The sequence below is a fragment of the Ranitomeya imitator genome, chromosome 7 (assembly GCF_032444005.1).
Source record: "Ranitomeya imitator isolate aRanImi1 chromosome 7, aRanImi1.pri, whole genome shotgun sequence".
Taxonomy (NCBI): Eukaryota; Metazoa; Chordata; class Amphibia; order Anura; family Dendrobatidae; genus Ranitomeya; species Ranitomeya imitator.
Window position 1 is genome coordinate 25,501,861 of NC_091288.1, and position 14,564 is coordinate 25,516,424.

General features: G+C 45.7%; 1 protein-coding gene across 2 annotated transcripts in view; it reads left to right on the forward strand.

Moving 5' to 3' along the window:
- The first annotated feature begins 8,277 nt into the window (after positions 1-8,277).
- ACVR2A (activin A receptor type 2A) overlaps positions 8,278-14,564 on the forward strand; it is a 57,163-nt gene continuing 50,876 nt past the window's right edge. Inside the window, exon 1 of one of the 2 annotated variants that reach the window (XM_069732888.1) lies at positions 8,278-8,718. In XM_069732888.1, coding sequence (XP_069588989.1) covers positions 8,664-8,718 — 55 coding nt within the window. In that variant the 5' untranslated portion in view covers positions 8,278-8,663. The remainder of the gene's footprint in view (positions 8,719-14,564) is intronic. The other variant, XM_069732889.1, reaches the window with a different exon arrangement.

Sequence of the window (14,564 nt, forward strand, 5' to 3'; positions counted from 1 at the left end):
GATTTTTGCTTAAAAAAAACAAACGTTGGCTGTTTCTTCATTATTCAATGGAGTGAAAAAACAACCCAGAAAATGGAAGTAAAAAAAGACATCACAAAAACCATCAAAAGAATCACAACAGAAAAACACTCAGGAAATGGCCAAAAAATGACATAAAAATTGGTTCAGGAAAATGAATGCCAAAGATTCCCGAAGAGTCTTCTGCCTGAAAAACTTTGTAGGTTCGCCTGAGTTTAGAAGACGTCGTGTGCACAAATCTGGAGCTGCAACTGTAACGGTCTACGGGATGCCAGAATCTGCCCCCCGTAAGGGTTCGTGCACACGGACAGATTTTCGGTCCTAGTGCAATCCATCAAAACATCATATTGCACCCGGACCAATGTTATTCTATGGGGTCGTGCACATGTGAGATTTATTCCTTGGATATAGTCTATCCGGGGGAAAAAAATGGCAGCATGCACGAGTTGGATCTCATATTTGGATCGCACTCGGTCATGCAAGTCAATGAGGGCGTGGGAAACATCGGACTGCAGTCGGATGTCATCTGAGTGCAGTCCGATTTTTCTGAACTGACACAATGGAGAAGATGGAAACATTTTTTTCTTCCATCTTCTCCTCATCCAAGAGAATCGGATCACAATATGATCAAACTGAGATCAGAGTGTGATTAGCTTAAAATAAACGCTCGCGCTTTGCCAATAGTTGTGCTAAGCCCCGTCCTTTCTATAGCCTCATTGACCGTCCTGTCCCAGGTTTGGGTTATGTCATTTTTTTTGGCCATCAATGTTCTAAACTTAAAGCATTTTCGCTATATTTTGCTTTGATTTCACTAAGATTGCATCATAAAAACCGTTGTGGCTGCAATGTATGAACAAAGGCTTTAATTTTACTGACCTGCAGAAAACGTAATGAAACCAATCACCGTTTATTGCCATTTATTTGTTGCATTACAAAAGAAAAGACGCCATAAAATAGTCTTTATTGAAAAGCAGGCCCTCTAATTAATTGGACCCCCCGCCGGGCCCCTGTTATTTTCATTCATCGCTTCTGATAAAGTAATGTGGAAGTGGAATTTATGAGCAGCAGTAAAAAAAGAAAAAGAGATGAAAATGTTGGAAAGAAAAAGGAACTAAACATAAAACAAGAATGTAATAAATAAGAAGCAGATGTATCATAGCTGATTGTATCATCTCATGTCAGTGGTTACAACCTTGATATGGATGGAGCGGGGGTCCGGGTATGCAGTAATATCGGTGTACAGGAGGCAGGTGACTGCTTGTATTGAGGCAAAGACATTAGGAAGGGTTTGGAGAGAGCCCACACAAGGAGTCGCCTGGGGTAGTAAGTCAACAGGTTAGATGCCATCTCCCTCTGATTTGTATCACAGTCAGTAAATGACGTGATGCGACATGTCCAAATATGCAGGAGCCAAAAGGACCAACCAGATTTGACTGCAAATCACAGAAAATCGGCAATAGATCGAAGTATAAAATGCTTGTTCAGCTTTCTGAATGAATGCACGTGCTGGGTGGCCACTTCACTCACTGACGGGTCTGCAGAGCCTGATCTTGGGATCGGTGGTACAATCCCTTTTAAATGCCCCATACACATTAGATCGTTTGTCCAATATCTATATATATCTCAACTCCCCCATATACATTAAAGCTTAGGCGGGAACAAAAGGATCAGATGTTGGAAATCCATCAGGTCTTTCCCGACATATTATGTTGGAGAGAATTGGGAGACCCCAATACACATTAGACAGTTGGCCGATATTGGCGGGCTCTGTTGACTTTAGGAAGGGTTTGAAGAGAGCCCACACAAGGAGTCGCCTGGCGTACTTGGACTAATAAGATCATGGCAGTACGTCAACAGGTTAGATGCCAACTCCCTCTGATGCCATTTGTATCACAGTCAGTAAATGACATGATGCGACATGTCCAAATATGCAGGAGCCAAAAGGACCAACCAGATTTGGCTGGAAATCACCGAAAATCAGCAATAGATCGAAGTATAAAATGCTGGCTCAGCTTTCTGAATGAATGCACATGCTGGGTGGCCACTTCACTCACTGACGGGTCTGCAGAGCCTGATCTCGGGATCGGTGGTACAATCCCTTTAAATGCCCCCATACACAATAGATCGTTTGTCCAATATCTATATATATCTCAACTCCCCCATATACATTAAAGCTTAGGCGGGAACAAAAGGATCAGATGTTGGAAATCCATCAGGTCTTTTCCGACATCTTATGTTGGGGAGAATTGAGAGACCCCAATACACATTAGGCCGGTTTCACAAGTCAGTGGCTCCGGTACGTGAGGTGACAGTTTTCTCACATACCGGAGACACTGACTCACGTAGACACATTGAAATCAATGTGTCTCTGCACATGTCAGCGTGTTTTCACGGACCGTGTGTCCGTTTGGACAACACGGAGACATGTCAGTGTTCGTGGGAGCGCACGGATTACACGGACCCATTAAAGTCAGTGGGTCTGTGTAAAACACGTACCGCACACGGACGTTGTCCGTGTGCAGTCCGTGTGCCGTGCAGGAGACAGCGCTACAGTAAGCGCTGTCCCCCCCACATGGTGCTGAAGCAGCCATTCATATGTTCTCTGCAGCAGCGTTTGCTGTAGAGAAGATATGAATAATCCTTTTTTTTTTGTTTCTCGTGTTTAAAATAAAGATCCATGTCCCCACCCCCCTCCCACCCCCTGTGCGCTCGCTGTTATTAAAATACTCACCCGGCTCCCTCCCTCGCTGGCGCTGCTTCCTGTCCTGGCCGCACCTTCTACTGTATGAGCAGTCACATGGGGCCGCCGATTACAGTCATGAATATGCGGCTCCACCTCCCATAGGGGTGGAGCCGCATATTCATTACTGTAAATGAGCGGCCCCACGTGACCGCTCATACAGGAGAAGGTGCGGCCAGGACAGGAAGCAGCACCAGCGAGGGAGGGAGCCGGGTGAGTATTTTAATAACAGCGGGGGAGCGCACAGGGGTTGGGGACATGGATCTTTATTTTAAACACGAGAAACAAAAAAAAAAAGGATTATTCATATCTTCTCTACAGCAAACGCTGCTGCAGAGAAGATATGAATGGCGGCTTCAGCACCAGATGCAGGGGACAGCGCTTATCTCTAGCGCTGTCTCTTGCACGGTGCGTGTGGTACCCAGTTGGCACACGGGCGGCACACGTGTGCCGCACGTGTGCCACACTGATGTGCCACAGAAACGCACGGGCACACGGACACGGATAATTCCGGTACCAATTTTTCCGGTACCGGAATTGTCTGGACGTGTGAGACTGGCCGATATTGGTGGGCTCTGTTGACTTTAGTCTTAGGTTTATGTTCACAAGAGAAATAATTATGGAGGTGAAGAACTCATCCCATGGCTGTGTGCAGCCCTACACTTAAACCAACCCTCAGGTCCGATTTCTCCGTGCGAATGCTAGCCATGGTGTTCACGGATCGCTCTCTCACCTGTGATAGTCTGCGGGGCCATTTACATGTCCGATTATCTTTCTCTAACCGAGTGATCAGCGGAAAATATCGGAGACATATCCAAGTTTGATCCGGGTCAAACTCGCCGATGCAATTTAATGGGTCCGTGAAAAAAATCAGACAACACTCGGATGACTCGTCTAAAATTTAGTTTGTTGCCCCAACCCTCTAACAAGATCGTACAAAAAAAATCATCCAATTTTCATCAGAAAAACAAACAAACATTTTTTTTTCATCTGTGTTGTCATCCGTGTAACATCTGCGCAGTTATTAAACTTTACAAGACCAAATGCAGATTCCTATGGTAAGGCTATGTTCACACGTTGCATTTTTGATGCTTTTTTTTTTCCCCGCAGGCAAAACCTACTTTCTTGGCGGCAAGAAACTTGCTAAAAAAAAAAATCAGGTTTTGCTTAGTTTTTGTTCAATGTTAAAAAAAAAACAGATCTAATTGAAATCAGTTTTTTTAAACGAACAAAAAATTTTTCTGCCATCGGATGATAACTGGACGTGTGAACATACCTAAAGGCTGTCGGCTGAGCTCGATGGACTTGTGCCTATCTCCAAACTAAAAAAAAACATGAAACTATGAAATTTTTTGTTTTTACACAAATCCTTAAAACGGGTCCGTTTAAAAAGAAAAAAGATGTTTTGGGGATTTGTATTTTTGTCCCCTTTTGAACGAACCCATCCTCACGAGAGGGGTCTGTAATGTTCTGGGCATGTGCAGTGCTGACAAACAGATCCATTAATTGACCAATAAAACGGGCGATTGTCCGTTCTGACTCGTTTACTGTAAACTTTACCGTAAAACAAAAGTATCTGTCAGTGGACAACAAACTTGTGCCGAAAACTTTTTTTCTCCATCGAAAAAACGGACGCGCGCAGGGGGATGTGGAATAAAAGGCGCTATAAAAATGTATAATAATAATAATAATAATAATAATAATAAAGATACATAAAAAGAAGGGGTCCTGTAACCGAATGTCTCTTTTCAATTTCTACATTCTCCAAGCGGATCATAAAATAGGAAATAAAAAACTGACATATGAACCTAGGCTTTCACCCTATTACCTGATCGATGGGGGGGGGTTGTCGGATGTCGGACCGCCATCGATATCATATTAATGCTGACATACCCTAAGGATGTAACTTCCCTTTATGTAAAGGCATCTTGTTTGGGGTACGATATTATTAGGGAGGTCTGAATAAAATTTGGGTTTTAATTTGATATATGGTATTCATATAGGGGGGTCTGAATACATAGTTAGGGGGTCTAATGTTTATATCAGGGGTCTGACTAGCTAGGTGGGATAATATTAATGTAGGGGGTCTGGATACATAGTTAGGGGGTCTTATATTTATATAGAGGTTCTGATATTATTATGGGGGTCTTATATTTATATAGGGGTCTTAGTTGATGGTTAGGGGGTCTAATATCAATATAGGGGTCTGAATACATACTTGGAGTTCTAATATTTATGCACGGAGTCTAAATAGTTAGGGAGCTAATATTAACGAAGGGGGTCTGAATACATAGTTAGGGGTCTTATATTTAAATAGGGGGTGTGAATACATAACTATGGGGTCTGATATTTACATCGGAGGTCTTATACTTATATTAGGAGTCTTCGTAAATACTTAAGAGGTCCAATATTAATATAGTGTTTACATACATATCTAGGGGTCTAATACTTACACAGGGGGTCTTATATTTATATAAGGAGCAAGAATAAATGTTAAGGGGTCTAATATATTTTAAGGAGTGTTATATTTTTATAGGGGATCTTAACACATAGGGGGTTAATATTTATATGGAGGATCTGAACACATAATTAGGGGGCCTGATATTAATACATGGGGTCTTATATTTATATTAGGAATCTTAATACGTAGTTAAGGGGTCCATTATTAATATAAAGGGTCTGAATACATACAGTAGCTAGGGTGTCTAATATATATAGGTGGTCTGAATACATGGGTAGGGGGTCCAATATTAATATAGAGAGTCAGAATACAGCTAGGTGGTCTGATAATAATAAAGTGGGTCTAATATTTATACAGGGGGTCTCAGTACATACTGATGGTGGTTCTGGCACTGCATTCATGCAATGACAGTGGATCTAGCATTGCATTAATGTACTGACAGAGTTTCTTGTGCTGCATTCATGTACTGATGGTGGTTCTAGCTTTGCATTCATTTACTGATGATGGCTCTGGTGCTGAATTCATGTACTGGTGGTGGTTCTGGCACCACACTCATGTATTGATGGTGGTTCTGGTTATGCATTCATGCAGTGATGGTGGTTCTGGTTATGCATTCTTGTACTAACAGTGTTAGTGTTTCTGATGCTATACTCATGTACTGACAGTGGATTTGGCGCCACACTCATGTACTGATGATGGTTCTGGTTATGCATTCATGTACTAGCAGTGGTTATGGCACTGTATTCCTGTACGCAGGGCCGGCTCCAGGTTTTCATGGGCCCTGGGCGAAAGAGTCCCAGTGGGCCCCTTTAACACATACCACAATTCATAATGCATGGATACGGCAGAGAAATCTAGGTATAGTACAATGCCAAAGATTTCCCTTACTTCTTACGTTACATGAGTGATATCTATTGTGCATTCTACATTAGCTCAGAAACCGGACAGTATAGTCCTCTATACAGAATTATGAGCCCCATATATTGCCCCATACAGTATAATGGCCCCATATAGTGCTCCATACAGTATAATTGGCACCACATAGTCCTCTATACAGAATAATGTGCCCCATATATTGCTCCAAACAGAATAATGAGCCCAATATTATGCTCCATACAGAATAATGAGCCTCATATAATGCTCCATACAATATAATGGGCACCACAGAGTGCTCCATACAGAATGAGCCGCATACTATATTGCTCCATTCGGAATTGACCCCATATAATGCTCCATACAGTATAGTGAGCCACATACAGTATATGATGGGCCCCATCTATTGCTCCATATACAATGGGCCTCATATAATGCTCCATACAGTATATGATTGGCCCCATACAGTATACTGAGTCCCATATATTGCTCCATACAGAATGGGCCCCATATAATGCTCCTTACAGAATGGGTCCCATATAATGCTCCAAAAATAATTGGCCCCATAAGATGCTCCATGTATAATGGTCCCCATGTAATGCTCCATATATAATTGGCCATATAAAATGCTCCATATATAATTAGTCCCATAAGATGATTCATATATTATTGGCTCCATATTGAATTGGCCCTATAAGATGTTCCATATTACTAGCATCATATGAGGCTCATTATTCTGTATGTAGCATAATATTGGGCTCATTATTCTGTTTGGAGCAATATATGGGGCTCATTATTCTGTATAGAGGACTATATGGTGCCAATTATACTGTATGGAGCACTATGTGGGGCCATTATACTGTATGGGGCAATATATGGGGCTCATTATTCTGTTTGGAGCAATATATGGGGCTCATTATTCTGTTTGGAGCAATATATGGGGCACATTATTCTGTATAGAGGACTATATGGTGCCAATTATACTGTATGGAGCACTATGTGGGGCCATTATACTGTATGGGGCAATATATGGGGCTCATTATTCTGTTTGGAGCAATATATGGGGCTCATTATTCTGTTTGGAGCAATATATGGGGCTCATTATTCTGTATAGAGGACTATACTGTTCGGTTTCTGAGCTAATGTAGAATGTACAATAGATATCACTCATGTAATGTAAGAAGTAAGTGAAATCTTTGGCATTGTACTATACCTAGATTTCTCTGCCATATCCATGCATTATGAATTGTGGTATGTGTTAAAGGGGCCCACCGGGACTCTTTCGCCCAGGGCCCACGAAAACCTGGAGCCGGCCCTGAGGCGGGGGGGTCCACTCGCGGGGGCCGACACCATAGCACGCCAGTGTCCCTGACGGCGAGTGGGCCCCCTGCCAGCTCAGGGCCCCGGCACTTGCCCAGGTGCGCCAGGTGCTGATGCCGACCATGCCTGTACGGACGACAATTCTGGTGCTGCATGCATGTACTGACGGTTCTGGCACTGCATTCATGTAGTGGCTGTGGTTCTGGTGCTATACTCATGTACTGACAGTGGTTCTGGTGCTGCTTTTATGTACTGATAATGGTTCTGGTGCTGCATTCATGTAGTGACAGTGGTATGGGCACCACACTCGTACTGATGATGGTTCCGGCTATGCATTCATGTACTAGAAGTGGCTGATTTTTTAGGATTTTTTTTTAGCAGAACCTCTCCAAATCCTCTAATCTTGGTTCTGATGCTGTAGCATTTGCTCAGATCCTGGTTCTTGTGCTGTATTTATGTAAGTACCCTTCTAAATTCTTTTTTGCAGCCCTTGGGATTGGATCAGTGTGGTAATGTGGCCCTCGGACCATATGTTCTGCACCCTTGCTGTATAGTTTCATAAATCGCCGCCATGCAGGCTACTCTGGCGCCACCACCGTCCATCACAGGAACTACACGCGATCCCCGCGTCCCAGCACTGCCGCCTCCAGTCATCGCTGCTCTAACGTTTTTTTCTCATTCGTAACCACGCCCTCTGTACGACGTCACTGCGCCCTCTACACCACGCCTCTTCCTGAACCCACCTCACGAACACGTCCCTCCTATTGGTCAGATTCCGGTAGTCCCGCCTTTCTAGCTTTCTGATTGGTCGTCCTTCTTGTCTGTCATTGGCTGTTCTGAGCCGCCCGGTCCCGCCCTAGATGTTAGTCGCGGAGGAGGAGGCGGCGAGAAAACAAAAACAATCGTTCGGCGCCGCCATCTTGGCCCGGGCTCCGTGCAGCTGAATGGGCAGCGATGAGAGGACTCGGCGTGACGAGGAGGAGGCGACTCGTAGGCCGGACACGCAGCGCGGACACTGAGCGGCCTCACCGGAGCCAGTGACTGAGGACAGGCCTAGAGCCGTGCGCCGAGAGGAGGAAACCTTCCACAGCCCGTGCTCCCGCTCCGGAGAGCAGAGTTTGCCTTCTCCCCGCCACCCCCGGGACATGGGGGCCCCGCTCTCCCGACTGCTGCTGCTCCTCACTCTGCCCTCCGGCTGGTGACCGCCCGCCCGCCTGTGCTCAGCGCGACCGTGTGGATCTATCCGCCGCCATGGGGGCCGCCACCAAGCTGGCCTTCGCCGTCATCCTCATCTCCTGCTCGTCCGGTAAGAGGAGACCCGGGGCCCGTGCGGGCGAAGCCTCTGTATACGGCGCGGTGTACTGTATATAACCCTCTGTATACAGCGCGGTGTACTGTATATAACCCTCTGTATACGGCGCGGTGTACAGGGGCATGTAATCCGGGGTATACTGTATATAACCCTCTGTATACAGCGCGGTGTACTGTATATAACCCTCTGTATACGGCGCGGTGTACTGTATATAACCCTCTGTATACGGCGCGGTGTACTGTATATAACCCTCTGTATACGGCGCGGTGTACTGTATATAACCCTCTGTATACTGTGTATAACCCTCTGTATACAGCGCGGTGTACAGGGGCATGTAATCCGGGGTATACTGTATATAACCCTCTGTATACTGTATATAACCCTCTGTATACAGCGCGGTGTACTGTATATAACCCTCTGTATACAGCGTGGTGTACAGGGGCATGTAATCCGGGGTATACTGTATATAACCCTCTGTATACAGCGCGGTGTACTGTATATAACCCTCTGTATACGGCGCGGTGTACTGTATATAACCCTCTGTATACGGCGCGGTGTACTGTATATAACCCTCTGTATACGGCGCGGTGTACTGTATATAACCCTCTGTATACGGCGCGGTGTACTGTATATAACCCTCTGTATACGGCGCGGTGTACTGTATATAACCCTCTGTATACGGCGCGGTGTACTGTATATAACCCTCTGTATACGGCGCGGTGTACAGGGGCATGTAATCCGGGGTGTACTGTATATAACCCTCTGTATACTGTGTATAACCCTCTGTATACAGCGCGGTGTACTGTATATAACCCTCTGTATACAGCGCGGTGTACAGGGGCATGTAATCCGGGGTATACTGTATATAACCCTCTGTATACTGTATATAACCCTCTGTATACAGCGCGGTGTACTGTATATAACCCTCTGTATACAGCGTGGTGTACTGTATATAACCCTCTGTATACGGCGCGGTGTACTGTATATAACCCTCTGTATACAGCGCGGTGTACTGTATATAACCCTCTGTATACGGCGCGGTGTACAGGGGCATGTAATCCGGGGTGTACTGTATATAACCCTCTGTATACTGTGTATAACCCTCTGTATACGGCGCGGTGTACTGTATATAACCCTCTGTATACAGCGCGGTGTACTGTATATAACCCTCTGTATACAGCGCAGTGTACTGTATATAACCATCTGTATACGGCGCGGGGTGCAGGGGCATGTAATCCGGGGTATACTGTATATAACCCTCTGTATACAGCGCAGTGTACAGGGGCATGTAATCCGGGGTGTACTGTATATAACCATCTGTATACTGTGTATAACCCTCTGTATACAGCGCAGTGTACTGTGTATAACCCTCTGTATACGGCGCGGTGTACAGGGGCATGTAATCCGGGGTGTACTGTATATAATCCTCTGTATACTGTGTATAACCCTCTGTATACAGCGCGGTGTACAGGGGCATGTAGTCCGGGGTATACTGTATATAACCATCTGTATACTGTGTATAACCCTCTGTATACAGCGCAGTGTACAGGGGCATGTAATCCGGGGTGTACTGTATATAACCCTCTGTATACTGTGTATAACCCTCTGTATACAGCGCAGTGTACTGTGTATAACCCTCTGTATACGGCGCAGTGTACTGTATATAACCCTCTGTATACGGCGCGGTGTACAGGGGCATGTAATCCGGGGTGTACTGTATATAATCCTCTGTATACAGCGCGGGGTCACCCTCTGTATACTGTATATAACCCTCTATACAGCGCGGGGTGCAGGGGGCATGTAATCCGGGGTGTACTGTGTATAACCATCTGTATACTGTGTATAACCCTCTGTATACAGCGCAGTGTACAGGGGCATGTAATCCGGGGTATACTGTATATAACCATCTGTATACGGCGCGGTGTACAGGGGCATGTAATCCGCGGTGTACTGTATATAACCCTCTGTATACAGCGCAGTGTACAGGGGCATGTAATCCGGGATATACTGTATATAACCATCTGTATACTGTGTATAACCCTCTGTATACGGCGCGGTGTACAGGGGCATGTAATCCGGGGTGTACTGTATATAATCCTCTGTATACAGCGCGGGGTCACCCTCTGTATACTGTATATAACCCTCTATACAGCGCGGGGTACAGGGGCATGTAATCAGCTGTGTACTGTATATAACCCTCTGTATACAGCGCAGTGTACAGGTGCATGTAATCCGGGGTGTACTGTATATAACTCTCTGTATACGGCGCGGTGTACTGTATATAACCCTCTGTATACGGCGCGGTGTACAGGGGCATGTAATCCGGGGTATACTGTATATAACCCTCTGTATACGGCGCGGTGTACTGTATATAACCCTCTGTATACAGCGCAGTGTACTGTATATAACCCTCTGTATACGGCGCGGGGTACAGGGGCATGTAATCCGGGGTATACTGTATATAACCCTCTGTATACGGCGCGGTGTACTGTATATAACCCTCTGTATACGGCGCAGTGTACTGTATATAACCCTCTGTATACGGCGCGGTGTACTGTATATAACCCTCTGTATATGGCGCGGTGTACTGTATATAACCCTCTGTATACGGCGCGGTGTACTGTATATAACCCTCTGTATACGGCGCGGGGTGCAGGGGCATGTAATCCGGGGTATACTGTATATAACCATCTGTATACTGTGTATAACCCTCTGTATACGGCGCGGGGTGCAGGGGCATGTAATCCGGGATATACTGTGTATAACCCTCTGTATACAGCGCAGTGTACAGGGGCATGTAATCCGGGGTATACTGTATATAACCATCTGTATACTGTGTATAACCCTCTGTATACGGCGCGGTGTACAGGGGCATGTAATCCGGGATATACTGTATATAACCCTCTGTATACAGCGCGGTGTACAGGGGCATGTAGTCCGGGGTATACTGTATATAACCATCTGTATACTGTGTATAACCCTCTGTATACGGCGCGGTGTACTGTATATAACCCTCTGTATACGGTGCAGGGGCATGTAATCCGGGGTGTACTGTATATAATCCTGTGTATACAGCGCGGGGTCACCCTCTGTATACTGTATATAACCCTCTATACAGCGCGGTGTACAGGGGCATGTAGTCCGGGGTATACTGTATATAACCATCTGTATACTGTGTATAACCCTCTGTATACAGCGCGGTGTACAGGGGCATGTAATCCGGGATATACTGTGTATAACCCTCTGTATACGGCGCGGTGTACAGGGGCATGTAATCCACGGTGTACTGTATATAATCCTCTGTATACAGCGCGGTGTACAGGGGCATGTAATCCGGGATATACTGTGTATAACCCTCTGTATACGGCGCGGTGTACAGGGGCATGTAATCCACGGTGTACTGTATATAATCCTCTGTATACGGCGCGGGGTGCAGGGGCATGTAATCCGGGATATACTGTATATAACCATCTGTATACTGTGTATAACCCTCTGTATACAGCGCGGTGTACAGGGGCATGTAGTCCGGGGTATACTGTATATAACCATCTGTATACTGTGTATAACCCTCTGTATACGGTGCAGTGTACAGGGCCATGTAGTCCGGGGTATACTGTATATAACCATCTGTATACTGTGTATAACCCTCTGTATACGGCGCGGTGTACTGTATATAACCCTCTGTATACGGCGCGGGGTGCAGGGGCATGTAATCCGGGGTGTACTGTATATAACCCTCTGTATACAGCGCGGGGTCACCCTCTGTATACTGTGTATAACCCTCTGTATACGGCGCGGGGTACAGGGGCATGTAATCCGGGATATACTGTATATAACCATCTGTATACTGTGTATAACCCTCTGTATACAGCGCGGTGTACTGTATATAACCCTCTGTATACGGCGCGGGGTGCAGGGGCATGTAATCCGGGGTGTACTGTATATAATCCTCTGTATACAGCGCGGGGTCACCCTCTGTATACTGTGTATAACCCTCTATACAGCGCGGGGTACAGGGGCATGTAATCCGCGGTGTACTGTGTATAACCCTCTGTATACGGTGCGGTGTACAGGGGCATCTAATCCTCTGTATACTGTATATAACCCTCTGTATACGGCATGGGGTGCAGGGGCATGTAATCCGCGGTGTACTGTGTATAACCCTCTGTATACTGTATATAACCCTCTGTATACAGCACGGTGTCACCCACTGTATACAGCGCGGGGTACAGGGGCATGTAATCCGCGGTGTATTGTATATAACCTCTGTATACGGCGCGGTGTACAGGGGCATGTAATCTGCGGTATACTGTATATAATCCTCTGTATACGGTGCAGGGGCATGTAATCCGCGGTGTATTGTATATAACCTTCTGTAAACAGCGCGGTGTACAGGGGCATGTAATCCGCTGTGTACTGTATATAACCCTCTGTATACAGAGCGGTGTACAGGGGCATGTAATCCGCTGTGTACTGTATATAACCCTCTGTATACAGAGCGGTGTACAGGGGTATGTAATCCGCGGTGTATTGTATACAGGTCCTTCTCAAAAAATTAGCATATAGTGTTAAATTTCATTATTTACCATAATGTAATGATTACAATTAAACTTTCATATATTATAGATTCATTATCCACCAACTGAAATTTGTCAGGTCTTTTATTGTTTTAATACTGATGATTTTGGCATACAACTCCTGATAACCCAAAAAACCTGTCTCAATAAATTAGCATATCAAGAAAAGGTTCTCTAAACGACCTATTACCCTAATCTTCTGAATCAACTAATTAACTCTAAACACATGCAAAAGATACCTGAGGCTTTTATAAACTCCCTGCCTGGTTCATTACTCAAAACCCCCATCATGGGTAAGACTAGCGACCTGACAGATGTCAAGAAGGCCATCATTGACACCCTCAAGCAAGAGGGTAAGACCCAGAAAGAAATTTCTCAACAAATAGGCTGTTCCCAGAGTGCTGTATCAAGGCACCTCAATGGTAAGTCTGTTGGAAGGAAACAATGTGGCAGAAAACGCTGTACAACGAGAAGAGGAGACCGGACCCTGAGGAAGATTGTGGAGAAGGACCGATTCCAGACCTTGGGGAACCTGAGGAAGCAGTGGACTGAGTCTGGTGTGGAAACATCCAGAGCCACCGTGCACAGGCGTGTGCAGGAAATGGGCTACAGGTGCCGCATTCCCCAGGTAAAGCCACTTTTGAACCATAAACAGCGGCAGAGGCGCCTGACCTGGGCTACAGAGAAGCAGCACTGGACTGGTGCTAAGTGGTCCCAAGTACTTTTTTCTGATGAAAGCAAATTTTGCATGTCATTCAGAAATCAAGGTGCCAGAGTCTGGGGAGAAGACTGGGGAGAAGGAAATGCCAAAATGCCTGAAGTCCAGTGTCAAGTACCCACAGTCAGTGATGGTGTGGGGTGCCATGTCAGCTGCTGGTGTTGGTCCACTGTGTTTCATCAAGGGCAGGGTCAATGCAGCTAGCTATCAGGAGATTTTGGAGCACTTCATGCTTCCATCGGCTGAAATGCTTTATGGAGATGAAGATTTCATTTTTCAGCACGACCTGGCACCTGCTCACAGTGCCAAAACCACTGGTAAATGGTTTACTGACCATGGTATTACTGTGCTCAATTGGCCTGCCAACTCTCCTGACCTGAACCCCATAGAGAATCTGTGGGATATTGTGAAGAGAAAGTTGAGAGACGCAAGACCCAACACTCTGGATGAGCTTAAGGCCGCTATTGAAGCATCCTGGGCCTCCATAACATCTCAGCAGTGTCACAGGCTGATTGCCTCCATGCCACGCCGCATTGAAGCAGTCA